Source organism: Cynoglossus semilaevis, chromosome 8 (assembly GCF_000523025.1).
Source record: "Cynoglossus semilaevis isolate Cse_v1.0 chromosome 8, Cse_v1.0, whole genome shotgun sequence".
Lineage (NCBI taxonomy): Eukaryota > Metazoa > Chordata > Actinopteri > Pleuronectiformes > Cynoglossidae > Cynoglossus > Cynoglossus semilaevis.
Genome location: NC_024314.1, coordinates 21498598 through 21513072, shown reverse-complemented (window position 1 = coordinate 21513072; position 14475 = coordinate 21498598). Strand labels below are relative to the sequence as shown.

The 14475-nt window shown below is 41.5% G+C and overlaps 1 protein-coding gene across 2 annotated transcripts; it reads left to right on the top strand.

Annotated features, from left to right (window-relative positions):
* The first annotated feature begins 223 nt into the window (after positions 1 to 223).
* LOC103382763 (protein arginine N-methyltransferase 8-B) lies at positions 224 to 14229 on the top strand. 2 transcript variants are annotated; one of them, XM_017034873.2, is made up of 10 exons: positions 224 to 1117; positions 2324 to 2569; positions 3991 to 4146; positions 5433 to 5496; positions 6629 to 6771; positions 7039 to 7126; positions 10863 to 10978; positions 12470 to 12620; positions 13308 to 13429; positions 13993 to 14229. In XM_017034873.2, the coding sequence occupies exons 1-10, from the start codon at positions 1049 to 1051 to the stop codon at positions 14074 to 14076; spliced, it is 1239 nt and encodes a 412-aa protein (XP_016890362.1). In that variant the 5' UTR covers positions 224 to 1048; the 3' UTR covers positions 14077 to 14229. The 2 variants fall into 2 exon arrangements, with proteins under 2 accessions (XP_016890362.1, XP_008313886.1); XM_008315664.3 differs by having other exon boundaries at positions 226 to 1117; positions 2327 to 2569.
* The last annotated feature ends 246 nt before the right edge of the window (positions 14230 to 14475 follow it).

The window sequence follows — 14475 nt, the reverse complement described above, 5'->3', positions numbered from 1 at the left end:
ACAGGCTGTAAGGCAAGAGGACTAATCACTTCATCACACACAAAAAGAATGTCACTGAGGTCAATCAGAGACAAAAATCCTACTCACTTCACCCATTTATCACCTAGTTCACATACCATGTATGTGGACTAGGTGATAAATATACAGTTGAGACATGTCACTGAGGTCAATCAGAGACAAAATGTATATACAATATATATATATACAGTTGAGAGAGTTGTCACTGGTCAAAATGTATTTCACCAGTGGGTTCCCACCATCAGTAGGCAGTAGGACCAGTAACTGTACCAATCCTTACATTACTGATCGGGGGATAAATACGGCTGCTATAAAAATAGCTGCCGTGATCACCTGCGTTACATAATGAAGCAGCCGAGAAGCCGAGCGGCTGTAGAAGAGCCGGGGCTCCTGCCACAGTGAGGAGGCGTCAGTCTTTGAGGAGCGGGGATTTATTTCTTCTTCATGTTCTGTTATAATTATTCGGACGTCGTCACTGGAGATCGTGTGACTTTGACCCTCCGGACTGTTCTGTATTCTTTACAACTTTCCAGATCAAGTCCAGAGGCAGCGACGGTGTCTCCGTCCCAAAAGTCAGATTTCCGTTCTGTGGACTTTCGTCTTTCTGTTGCATTTTTATTTTCCCGATTTTTGCAGCCTGGAAAGGATGGATGCGAGGAGACACGGAGGCTCCTCGCTCGCCTCTAACCTGCAACCTTTCCCTCGTTTCCTTCTCGCCCTGCCTTCAGTGCTCCCTCGTTCAAACAACCTGTGTGACATTCTCACCATGGATTAGTGCTGCTTTCATCTCGCTCTAATTATTTTCACAACTTTTTTTTTTTAATCCAAACTGGTCGCAACTCATGGCAGTCTGCCCACACATGCGTTTCCTACTATGACTTCCTTCTCAGTAAGTCATCCAGCCGTAAACCCTGTGGATAGGAATTCTCATCAACCTCATTATCATCATCAGTACAGTTGTTGTAACAGTTCGTTTTGCTGAAGAGTTCAGAGTCTTGGCAGAGTTGCAGTCTAAATCTCGTTGCCTCTCATGGGATTAAGGCATTCGTCGCGTTGTTTGCTGCTACGGCGGAAGATGGCGGAGGCGGACAGCTCAGAGGTAAGGACCTTGTCACGTCCTGCACCCGGGTTTGCGGCGGCACCCGAGCGATGCAACGTCGGTGTCGGTTTGATTGTCTTCGTTAAATGAGGACCACACGTCCTGACCGTGGATTCAGATCCGACTCATTCAGAGAAAAGCCGGTGTTTGTGGACCGCCGCTGTGCAGCAGGAGCAGAGTGCATGTGCTCCGGTGTCCTGCAGATGTTAGTGGAGGGTCCGCTGTATGTGAACGCACTGGTAGTAGTGATGGGTGGGGAACATGTGAGGAGAAGGTTCAACGTTCGACTTCGGATGCGGGGATTTTAATCATACTCGCTGTCCTTGGTGCTGAAACTGCATCCGTGTCTTTGGCCACTGATCGTCTTTCCGCGTAACTGTCCAGCAGCCGAGCTGCAGGGTTACATCTCTTTTTAAAATGTATTCTTACACCATTGAGGTTTGAAATATATATATTTTTTCAATATCTACCATATATATTTAATCGTTGGGCGAGAAAACACACTCGTGTCAGGCTTAAGAAAAGTCCCCAAGAGACAAGAACTAAATCCAAGACAAGGTCAGTCATTGACGGTAGAACCTGAGGTGCACCAGCTTTTATGGCTCTCAGAGCAGGAGCAAACACTGAGGAGTGAAAAAAATAATCAAATGTTACTGTCTTTATGCCAACTTTCAAATATTTTTGTACATTTGTTTTTAAGTTTCTTCATTCAAAGCTATATTTTCCAGAGTTTGGCTTAAACACTTTTTCAGCTTGGCTTCGACTCAACTTAGACTTGATTTAATAATAAGGGCTTTTTTATAGACAATAATCCTTTAATAGACACTTTATAGACTAATTCTGAGTCGGACTCTTCTCCTACTCTTTTTTTTCCACTTTCTTAGTCTTCAAAAATTGGAAATTCTTTTCATCTGTGATGTTGAAATCGGTTTGAAACTATTAAAAAAATCGTCTCATACTTGACAACCTTCCTTTTTTGCCGACTTGGACTAGAATTTAAACTCTTACTTTGAAGGCTTGACTTTCACAGAACCACTTTCAGGGGACCAGCAGGTGATTGCACTCTTAATGCCTCTAATCCTGTGATTTCCCTTCTAGGAATCAGTGCTGACAGAAATTCAATTATTTCTGATTAATTAAGAAATACTTCATTCTGTACCCCAAAAGAAACCCTCAAAACGATTTCCTCTCTTCCCTTCTCTGGAGCAGCGACAACAGCCGGTCTCATCCTCCCTCTCTCAGTCTGCCCAGCCTTCCTCTCTGCCAAAGCCGGTGCCTACGACCCACCATGTGCCCTGCGTCCCTCATGTCCCTCATGTCCCTCATGCGCCTCATGTAGCAGCCATGTCCACCTGTCCTGGCAGAGGGAAGATCGCCAAGTTCCTCAGCCCGGAGGAAATGACATCACGGGACTACTACTTTGACTCCTATGCCCACTTTGGCATCCACGAGGTAAGAGGTGCAGTCGAACAAGGGTCACCCAGCACTGTAAGAGAAAATCTGCAGTTAAAATCGAACAGAAATGCTAACATTTTCAGACATTTAAAGGAAAATACATCATTTACAACAATGCCATCTACACTGAAAGGAAAAAAAAACATCTAAAAGTTTTACACATTTCTCTACAACCAGACCTCATATAGAACAACTTTTAGTCCCTTTAAAAAAAAATAAACCTAACATTCGCGGAGTCCCTCTCAGACATAAAGTGAAAGTTTCATTAGTGAAACTTCAGTAACATATGCAGTATCTTTGAATGTCCTTGGTCTACATATGGATGATGGCAGATTTTTGGGGACATATATACAATACGGCGGACCTCTTTAAGGTGGACTCCATATTTAGCATGTGGGTCAGGTTTTTGTCTGCTCACGGACAAAGATGGTGTCCTGATTAAAGGAGTGTGAAACAGGAAAAAGGAGAAAGTGGGATGTGTGAATGGTCTCTGGGAGATGGATATCAGGTCGTTCCCTGAAGGCTTTCTGTTGTGATCCTGTCTATTATAAGAAGCTCCGCCGCTGTCACACAGGCCTGTGGCCTGAATACTGACTCATTTGCACCACTCCATTATATACAGCACTCTGCTAATTTGACAAACCATTAAAACTTTATCACAAAGCAGATCTCACTGAATGTGTGCTGTTTGTGTGTAGACATTAAATTAATCCCAAACACAGATCTTTTTATTCTGAGTGAAGGAAAAGTTTACAATAAAACAGTGCAGTGTGTACACTGAACAACAGGGCAATAAACATCAAAAAAGTGATTAAAATAAAAAATACCAAAAAGAAATGACCAAAAATGTAGCCAAATATTTTTTGCCTAGGCAGAAGAAAAAGGAACATAAAATTATATCCTGAAAAAAGTCAGCTAAAATTTGGCATAATCATATTCTTAAATGCTAAAGTTTTATTTTAAAACAATGACAAAAAGGCTAAATATAGCCATAAAATATAACATATACAGTACAACAGGTTTAAAGTCAGTTTAAATAAAATAAGATTGTAAGAGACGGTGAAAAGTTGCGAACACCCAAATATTTGCAAGAAATATATTTAAATATTAAACAAAAGAAAAGCAATCAAAAAGTTAGCTTAAATATATTTTTATAAAAATATAAAAAAGAAAACTCTAAATATATATCTAAAGACATACCTAAAGGTTACAGTAGCAAAACCTTCATTAGAAATGCTTCAAAACAATAAACATAAAAGCCAAAACAAAACTTAAAGTTCAAATAAAAATTCAAAAATTATTTAAAAAAACAAGATGAGTAAAAGCTCATTTTAAAAAAAATCACAAAGAGACAATACTTTGTCTCATGCGTACATTGACTGAACCCCGACCCTCTGTTTTATCTCCGTTGGGAACAGGAGATGTTGAAAGACGAGGTGCGGACGCTGACCTATCGTAACGCCATGTACCACAACAAACACGTCTTCAAGGATAAAATAGTCCTGGATGTCGGCAGTGGAACCGGGATCTTGTCCATGTTTGCCGCCAACGCTGGGGCCAAGCACGTGTACGGGGTGAGTACACGAACACGGTGCAGCCCAGGAGCTTCAGCCATTTCTTCATGTGTACTATTTTTATCTAACCTCACAATCGCACTCTTCTGTTTTTACCGTTGTTCCGCGCGTCACTGACTTGTTTTCTCCAGACATCTCCCGGATGGTTCCGTCTGAGAACCATCTGGCTCCTGAGCTGCACCTCACACGTTATACATGACCGTCAGTGTCTCCCACACTCATGCTGTGTACCATTCCTATGGATGTCAGTGTTAAAAGATGCAGAATTTTAATGATGATGTGGAAAGAATATCTGCGGAACAAATGGCACTCTGGTCCTAAAAACTGACATGACACGTGTCTCGTTGGAGACCAGATTCATCGACACCCAAAAGTCAACTGTTATTTACTATGATCAAGTTAGGTCACCAATATGGGGTTTCATCTGAGCCTCAGAAACTAAGGATCCAATCGAGTTATACACAAGTCACCAGATCCAAGTCCAAGTCATGGAAGAAAAGTTTGAATTAAGTCCAAGATATACTGAAAAGGTTTTTTTTATCTTGTTCAAGTCACCAAAGAATGTCTTGTTTCTCCAAGGGTTCAAGTCCAAGTCACCAAAGAAAAGTCCTATTGTCAATTTTCCAAGTCCAAGTCACAGAAGACGTTGAAGGTGGTCATTAATGTTCACTAGCCAAAGGAAAATCTCACAGTTCAGTCACAGTCGGGTCTCCAGTGTTTCAGGAATTCAAGATGACTGAAAACGTCAGGCTCTGAAGTCCGACTCACTGGGAAAAAAGACGTGTTCAAGTCAAGTCCCCCAGGTGTGAAATTGTTCAAGTCAACAAAGTTCAAGATATACCAGTAACACCAGCCTGAGGTTGAACAGACTCAGGATCAGGTAGAAACGATCACAGTTTAATAGACTCGGTCCTTTCGGGGACACTTTGCGCAGGAGACCGTCGCTGAGACACTGTCAGCAGGAGACAGTCTTGGAGGACACACTAACAGACTGGTTTCAGCAGAGTTATGTAGGACAACCGACATATTCAAGGTCACAGACCACATGAGTTGACAAACCAACTTAAGACAAATGACCGCAGCGAACTCTCGCGAGACACTCGTTGTCCTGCCTCAGTTCTATCACGTCGTATTTCTGTGGTCCAGGTTCCCTTGGTAACGCTCTCCTTTTCTTACTATTTTTTAAAAATATATTCATCTACTTTGCTCATTTTCATTGGCCGTTGTCGCTGTCAATTAGCCAATCAGTCCACACTGACACATGATTTTTGTTTGTCTCTCTACAGATAGAATGTTCAAGTATATCAGAGTATTCCGAGAAGATCATCAAGTCCAATCACCTACACAATGGTAGGTTGAAGGACTTTTCAACTGATACAAATACTTCATTCAAAACTTTGTCTACATGCAGCAAATGTCAGATACGGGACCTGAACCAGAGGCGTCTTTCCATCATTACAGTCACATCAGAGAACATTAGTCACAGATATGATGGAACCCTTGGCAGCTCGTCTCTCATGTCAAACAGCAGGGTCTTCTATCAGTCCGTTTTCCCAGTGTGGGTCTGATTTACAGCCGAGTTTCAAAGACAGACGACTGGCAGCAGATGAATCGGACAGGCTTTTCTTTCATCTCTGACACTGTAAATGAAATACTGTAGGTACGCACGCTAAAAATAAAAATCTCTTTGTTTTACAACCCTAATAAAACTGCTACACTCAGCTTTAGGTCTGTTTTTCACCTGTTAGCATTTGATAGCATCTGTAGTAAAAAAAATAAATATACAGCCATATAAATTAGTAGCGCAGAAAACGATTAATGTTAACAATAAATACAGACAAAGTTGCTAAATTGTACAAATTAGTATCACACATAAACGCTTACATAAACTAGCGGTGGAATGCTACACGTACATAAAAAAGCTGTTAAAAACATAGATGCATCTCCGTGTATCAAAAACCATCACACTGTAGTGTAATGTATCTTAACACATGGTATTATATTGTATTATATTTTATTGTATTATATTTACGTCCACATGAGCCTTATGCTTCTCATATTAGCATACGTACCTAAAGATTAGCAGTATTCAGGCTAGTTTGACGATGTTGAAGCCTGACTAGCTTAAAGTAGGCTAAAATATTGTACCTCAAAAATGAGCTCAGATATACAGAAGCTAAAACTGAAGAAATAATATAGCAATGACAGCCTCCAGTTAGCAACGAAGGTAACTCAACATTAGCTCAGCAACGGGGTGAAGTTAGCCGAAAGTACACACAAATTTGAATATTTTCCTGAAAATTATAAATATTATACTGTTTATCTACATAATTTAGCTAAGATATTTCAAACATATTTTGAAATATATTATTCAATGGGATCAGAATGAAAAACAGGAAACAAACAGGTCAAAACCAGTGCTAACCATGATTTACTGGAGCGATGATTTAATCGTTTGTCACCTGCTGTTTTGTCGCCGCAGTCATTACGATCTTCAAGGGCAAGGTGGAGGAGGTGGAGCTCCCTGTGGAGAAGGTGGACATCATCATCTCAGAGTGGATGGGCTACTGCCTCTTCTACGAGTCCATGCTCAACACCGTCATTTTCGCCCGGGATAAATGGCTGGTAGGAAAAATGAGGCCTTCCACACCTGAACACCCCAGAGTGTGTTCAAGTAGTTGATTTTCCGCACGTGTCTGCTGTTGCTCACATGCTGAGGTCAGACGTAAACGATCTGGTTTCTCAGCTCGGCAGTCGCCTGTGGGCTTTAAACTCAGAGCATGACGGTGGTCTTGTGTTTCACGCCAGGTGTGTGAACAATAACTCTGTAGGGACGGTCTTTGTAGGTTGTCCATGATACGTGAAACTTTTTTTTTTTCCTTTCTCCTCCAGAAACCTGGCGGCCTGATGTTTCCCGACAGAGCCGCCCTTTATGTCGTGGCCATTGAAGACAGGCAGTACAAGGACTTCAAGATCCACTGTGAGTGTTTCCTGGAGACGATGCTGAAGTTAATTTTCCATATTTTCGTCTTTGTCTGGCTCTTATTTTCCTCTTAGCTGTGCATAATTTATCATCGTTATGCTTTCCCACATCCATTAGCGGTGCACTTGGAGTGATTCTGGAGATGATCCCAGTCTGAGATTGAGTCTCAGCCAGAGCACAAGCACTGGTGATCAGATTCATACCTGAGGGGGTTCAAACCCACTGACACCTCTAACCTGCACCCATGTCAAACAGAAATAGAGTGTTATGAAGGCCAGCTAATAGATCTGTTAAACATGACGCATATTTGAATAAAGGCTAATTTTATAAGCTAAAAAGTCGCAAAGCTAAAGCTGCAGTATGCTGTTTGGGTAGTATCTGAGCTCAAGTTCACTCCCAAGTTTTAGTTCAAGTCGATGAAGGAAAGGTTAAGACAAGTTAAGACATAACCAAGTTTGTGAAGTGGCTAAAAAGTACTTGATTTATCTCAGACCTTAAAACTACAGCTCAAGCATTATTTAAAAACTAATTTTCGTGAGATTATGCAAAACAATATAACATCAGTAACGCTGACACAAACACTGTAATTTTTATATAAAATACTTCTTAATGGCTACTTGTACAGGTCAAGTGCAGTACTACAGGCCTGCAGTATCACCTTCAGGTAAAACTAATAAAAACTAGTACTTAGTAAGCTAACTAAGGCCTAATGTTAGCTCAAAAAACGCAGATAAATAAATCGAAGATAAATCCATCCATCCATCCATTTTCATCCGCTTATTCGTAACCGAGTCGCGGGGGCAGCAGTCGCCACCCAAATCACATTGCACCGTACCAAACCTTCCTGCAGGTGGTGAGTCCACTGGAAGGTACCAACCGCCCTAACCGGGATTCGAACTTGCCCAGGAGGTGAACCCTGGAGTTCCACACCAATGACAGAGACGTTGCCTCTGGGCCAAAGCGCCACAAATCGAAGATAAATGACATGCATAAATACAAGTCATACATAAATACACCATCTACTGGGAAAATGTGGGTATCGCAGGGAAAAGGCAGAAGTATATTGATTTTATAAATTAATTATATAATTTGGACAAGTTTGGTGGGCTGGATTAAAAATCTGAACGGGCTGCGTCCAGCCCCCGGGCCTTAGTTTGGTCTACAGTCTTCTTTTAATGACTGTTTGGCTCTGAGGAAACTAGGATGAAGTAAGTGCAGTGTGTGAAGGTGGTTCTTTCTGCTACAGTGCACTTGCCTTTTCTAAACTCTCAGCATGTGTTCACATAACTGTCACAGCTGGATCACTGACCTGTTTCAGATCAAAGAGTCCGCATTAAAGGTGCAGTGAGTTACAAAGAACCCGCGGTCAAAGACTTCCACTGACTTTCTTTGACTGTACTACACATGTGGTCTATTATGGTGCACATTCCAACAGAATTCTGCCAAACCCCAAACTCTCGCCTTCTTTTTTTAGCTTCTACATCTCTATATTTGACGAACTCTGCATTTTCCCTCATTCGACATTCACGTTCAAAAACGCCGACACCCCGACAAAAAAGAGGCACAGGAGGAGGATGGAGAGAGGGGGAGGCAGGGGGAGGAGGAGGGGGGGAGGTTTGGTTGATGTGTTTTCTGCCCAATTTAAAGGAAGTAAAAATCTAAAAACCTTCCTGTCAGACAGGGTGTTAGTAGAGGCGGAGGAGGTGCTGGAGGAGGAGGTGGAGGAGGAGGCCGGAGTCTATTTTAAGGACGCCTTGTCTTGTTCCACACAGCGACTGGATAGACAGAAAGACAGCATGAGTTCCAGACGGTTCTTCCTGGCAGGAGCCGGGCGTTGTTTTTTTTTGTTTTTTTGTTTTTTTTGCTGCCTTTTATTTTGTGGACAGTTTGGCAGGAAGAGAAAGGATAGAGAGAGCTTCACAAAAAAAGAAAAAAAAATCTCTCTAATGAGATGTTAGGGCTGAGAGGAGCGAACACGTTCTGTCCATGTTGTCGTTTGATGCATCTGTGGCTCAGCCAAAGTCTGGAGGTCTTCGTTCTGAATATTCAGATTAATTGAATAAAAGGCTTCAATTAATCAAGGACCAACAGACTGTCAATCTGTTGTTCAGGAACAAAACGTCCTAAAAAATAATTGAAAAGTCTGATAAAAACAAAGTATATTTTGTAAAAATATAAATAATAAAAATTGATTGATTTTTGTGTTAGTAATTATCTTTTTTAAATAAAAAATAAATAAAAATATTCTGGTAAAAATACAAAAAAAATTAAAAATCAGGGTTTTTTTAAATGATAATAATAATAAAATAAGTCAGAAATAATAAGTCTTTATTTGGTCTAAGACTGGATATTTATCATATTTTTTTAACTTTGTATTCAATTTTTCCAGCACTTTGTTATGTTTGCCATTTTTACTACAGTGCACTTGCCTTTTCTAAACTCTCAGCATGTGTTCACATAACTGTCACAGCTGGATCACTGACCTGTTTCAGATCAAAGAGTCCGCATTAAAGGTGCAGTGAGTTACAAAGAACCCGCGGTCAAAGACTTCCACTGACTTTCTTTGACTGTACTACACATGTGGTCTATTATGGTGCACATTCCAACAGAATTCTGCCAAACCCCAAACTCTCGCCTTCTTTTTTTAGCTTCTACATCTCTATATTTGACGAACTCTGCATTTTCCCTCATTCGACATTCACGTTCAAAAACGCCGACACCCCGACAAAAAAGAGGCACAGGAGGAGGATGGAGAGAGGGGGAGGCAGGGGGAGGAGGAGGGGGGGAGGTTTGGTTGATGTGTTTTCTGCCCAATTTAAAGGAAGTAAAAATCTAAAAACCTTCCTGTCAGACAGGGTGTTAGTAGAGGCGGAGGAGGTGCTGGAGGAGGAGGTGGAGGAGGAGGCCGGAGTCTATTTTAAGGACGCCTTGTCTTGTTCCACACAGCGACTGGATAGACAGAAAGACAGCATGAGTTCCAGACGGTTCTTCCTGGCAGGAGCCGGGCGTTGTTTTTTTTTGTTTTTTTGTTTTTTTTGCTGCCTTTTATTTTGTGGACAGTTTGGCAGGAAGAGAAAGGATAGAGAGAGCTTCACAAAAAAAGAAAAAAAAATCTCTCTAATGAGATGTTAGGGCTGAGAGGAGCGAACACGTTCTGTCCATGTTGTCGTTTGATGCATCTGTGGCTCAGCCAAAGTCTGGAGGTCTTCGTTCTGAATATTCAGATTAATTGAATAAAAGGCTTCAATTAATCAAGGACCAACAGACTGTCAATCTGTTGTTCAGGAACAAAACGTCCTAAAAAATAATTGAAAAGTCTGATAAAAACAAAGTATATTTTGTAAAAATATAAATAATAAAAATTGATTGATTTTTGTGTTAGTAATTATCTTTTTTAAATAAAAAATAAATAAAAATATTCTGGTAAAAATACAAAAAAAATTAAAAATCAGGGTTTTTTTAAATGATAATAATAATAAAATAAGTCAGAAATAATAAGTCTTTATTTGGTCTAAGACTGGATATTTATCATATTTTTTTAACTTTGTATTCAATTTTTCCAGCACTTTGTTATGTTTGCCATTTTTATAAAAAGCCTAATATAATATAATATAATATAAAATTAAATAAAAAATTAAAATTAATAAAATATAAGCTAACACCTCAACTCTTGACAATAATATAATGATAAAACCTTTGGACTCACCCTTGTGGCTGTGTCTCGTACGTGCAGGGTGGGAAAACGTGTACGGCTTCGACATGAGCTGCATCCGCAACGTGGCCATCAAGGAACCTCTGGTGGACGTGGTGGATCCCAAACAGGTGGTGACCAACACCTGCCTCCTGAAGGTGTGTTCGTGTCATCGGGGTTTGACCCCCGGATGACCTCTGTTATTGTGTTTTGTATTCACCTGCGTGTGTCTGAAACACAGGCTTTTATCTCACTGATGAACAGGAGATAAAAGCAGAGGGGCGGGGCGGAGTGAGGGGAGGGCTGCTCTTTTTTGTTGCTCCGTTTGATTTTCTTTGATGATCTCATTATAATATGCTTCATTCCTAACCTCTGTGCTGCGACCCACAACTGGTATTAGACCACATCCCACCACCGTGTCCAACACGTGGGTCACTGACTTCAACAAGCTCACTCTCTGACAAACCAAGAATGGGCCAAATTGGAACGTGAGCCACTTCCTGTTTACCTTGACTATATTCCAGTGCCACTTCATACAGCAGGTCATAGGGTCAACTTCCTAGATGGATCTAATTGATTCTTCATTCAAACTGTCAATCATTACTGCCAGGCCAACGATGCTCCGTCTCACCACTGGCCCGTGTTCCCGTCTCTGAACGTCATTTCCTGTATGACTCTGACCTGAGGTGTGAAATCACAGTTTGTCACCATGACAGAGCTGCTCACAGCCGGATAACTCCACAGCTCCACCTACAGTCATTATGACATCATCAGCCTACATCACAGAGTCTGTGAAGACTGAACGGGCAACCTGTGATGGGGCTGTGGGTATTTATAATTCAGAGCTGGATGTGGAGTCAGGGAATCACAGAAGCTGTTTTTAACTCACACACACACACACACAAGGGAAGACACCCACACAGCATGTGTAGTGTGAGGAGGCTTCTTTCTCTAGTACATGATTCAACCTGTGAGCCCACGCACGCACACACACACGCACACACACACGGTGATGCTCTCATGTTGATGCAAAGCCTCCTAAAAGTGGTTTCCTTTTACATTTGTCGGTCGGTTTCTGTGTCGACCCATTCAGAACGACGTTGTCCAAATGAACCAGTGCACAGGTGTGTCCGTGATCATGTCCTAGATTTTCAAGTCCTGGTCTTAAGTCTGGTCCAGATTCTAGAAGTCTTAGACCAAATAAAATGATAATATTTTCAAGTTCAACTTCAAGAGGTCTGGTCCAGATTCTAGAAGTCTTAGAATAAAATGATAATATTTTCAAGTTCAGCTTCAAGAATTTCCCAATCATTTTTGGGTCCAAATCTGATTAAATTCAAGTCCAGAAACGTTTTTTTCGAAGTCCACGTCTTTAGTGTTCGAGTCCTGTGTCATAGAATCAAGCACAACTTCTCCGACTGCCTAGTCCAGGCATTGGCAAACTAAGGCCCAGGGGCCAGATGTGGCCCGTTCAGCTTTTTAATCCGGCCCACTAAACTTTTTCAAATCATCTAATTTGTTAATACTTCTGCCTTTTCCCTGTAATACCCACGTTTTCCCAACAGATGGCGTAGAAAATGATTAAAGCATTTTAGCCTTTAAGCATGACTTTTACATGTCATTTATCTCTGTGTTTTTTTTCCTCACAGGAAGTGGACATCTACACGGTAAAGCCGGAGGACCTGTCTTTCACGTCAGCCTTCTGTCTGCAGATTCAACGCAACGATTACGTCCACGCCTTGGTCACGTACTTCAACATCGAGTTCACCAAGTGCCACAAGAAGACCGGATTTTCAACCGGTGAGAAAACGGCACAACTTTGACACGTTTGACTGTTACCACAGTAATGAAAAAAATAAGTGTTATATAAGGAAGATTTTTAATGGCAGAGCACAGAACACACTCCACTGTATAAATGTAAAAGCCTGAGAAACAGTCAGACATTTCAATGAAAGCCTTTTAGTTGGATTTTCAAAATAAAAGTACCTTGTGAATAATGTTTTCCTCCAATCATCTACTAGGTTTTTTTTTTTTTTGACTATTCAACTAGAGCCTCTTAGCTCTTGGCTACACCCTGCTGGTGTTACACAAGACGGCCCGGTGTAAAATAGAAATCGAGGGGATTTTTTTGGTAACCTGGCACGAAGGCTGGTTTAAAGACAGTCATAGAGAGAGTGGCTGCTGTGGGCCGTTATGTAACTTCATGTTATTCCACTCATGCTTGCATAATCCAGTGTAGAGGTGGTTCTATGTTTGGCTGAGTCTGTTGGGCCTGAGGCTGAGCATCGCTGACGGAGAACTCTCCTCCACGGATTTTCTCCCACTGCTTCAGTAAACTTTAGCTGCTTGGCTGTTTTTTTTTTAAATGTATCCAAAACTGGCCTGTCCAGGTTTAAAGTTTTTTAAACTCTTACGCCCCCCTTAATGCTGCTGCTGTTACTGCACCCTGACTTTCTTCCTCTCTTGTCCTCTCCTCTTCCTCCTCAGCTCCAGATGGTCCCAGTACTCACTGGAAGCAGACGGTGTTCTACCTGGAGGACTACTTAACGGTCAAGAAAGGAGAGGAGATCTACGGCAGTGTCACCGTCAGGCCCAACGAGAAGAACGTGGTGAGACCGACGATCGAGTCACAGCCTCAACCCTAGTGCGACTCAGAGGGAGGGTTAAAGACTTCTGATAGAGGACAGTCAGACTGTTAGAAACAAATGGATTATTAAATATACACGTTTGCCAAGTTACGAGTAAACAACTTTTTCAAGATTTTCCTCGTGATCGAGTGAAACATCAAGTTAGATGTGTTTAACCGAGCTTCATTTTTCCGCTGTCACGCTCACTATCCCTTAATTGGGTATTTTACCTGTTGCTTTATATAAAATGTTTTCATAATTATTATTATTTTATATCATATAATATATTGGTTCATATCTGACTATATCGTTTCTGATGTTTAGATGGCAGATTTTAATTTAATTAAGCAATTGTTTGAATAGGGACGCGTTGGACCACCGACGTTCCACTGTATCTCGAAGCTACTGTTGCAGATTCTCTAACTTCCCAGTGACGGCCTGTATAACACCTTAATAGTTAGCGTATCTTATAGAGTTTTAACTCATCAGGGTAATTTTACGCAAATGGAACTCCTGGCCTAAACGCTCTCCTTCCTTGTTTTTAGCGCGACCTGGAGTTCACCCTGGAGCTGGACTTTAAGGGACAACTGTGTGAGGCTCAGATTTCTCACGACTACAAAATGCGTTAGGAACCGTGTCCCTGCTGTGCTCTGGTGAGAACTTTCCTTCAGCCTCTCCAGTCTGATGACCCTTCTGGAGACGGGGGAAGACACCAGCTCTCCATCCAGTGTCCCTGTTGGCTAGTGAGGGTAAACCGCCGCATCTGATTGGATGCCTTAAACCAGCAGCACTCAGCGATGTCATCGGAGGAGGCCGGTCTCTGTCAGCAATAGTGCCATCATTTGTACCAACTTATTTCGACTAGGCACAATAATGACTGTCACCTCCAACACACATTTGTTGTCTGACTGATTTTTGATTTGTTGAGTGTCAAATTTATATCTCTGGAGTCTTAATAACGTGAGTGCAGCCAATTAAAAATAAACAACCGGTGTGATGTGGAGTAGATGTGTTGGTGACTTAAAAGT

Excerpts from the sequence above, each read along its gene's own strand:
- LOC103382763 (XM_017034873.2), top strand. The coding sequence starts at position 1,049 with ATGGGATTAAGGCATTCGTCGCGTTGTTTGCTGCTACGGCGGAAGATG. Across the intron at positions 1,118-2,323 it reads CGGAGGCGGACAGCTCAGAG|CAGCGACAACAGCCGGTCTC; the intron begins GTAAGGACCTTG and ends CCTTCTCTGGAG. Across the intron at positions 7,127-10,862 it reads CAAGGACTTCAAGATCCACT|GGTGGGAAAACGTGTACGGC; the intron begins GTGAGTGTTTCC and ends TCGTACGTGCAG.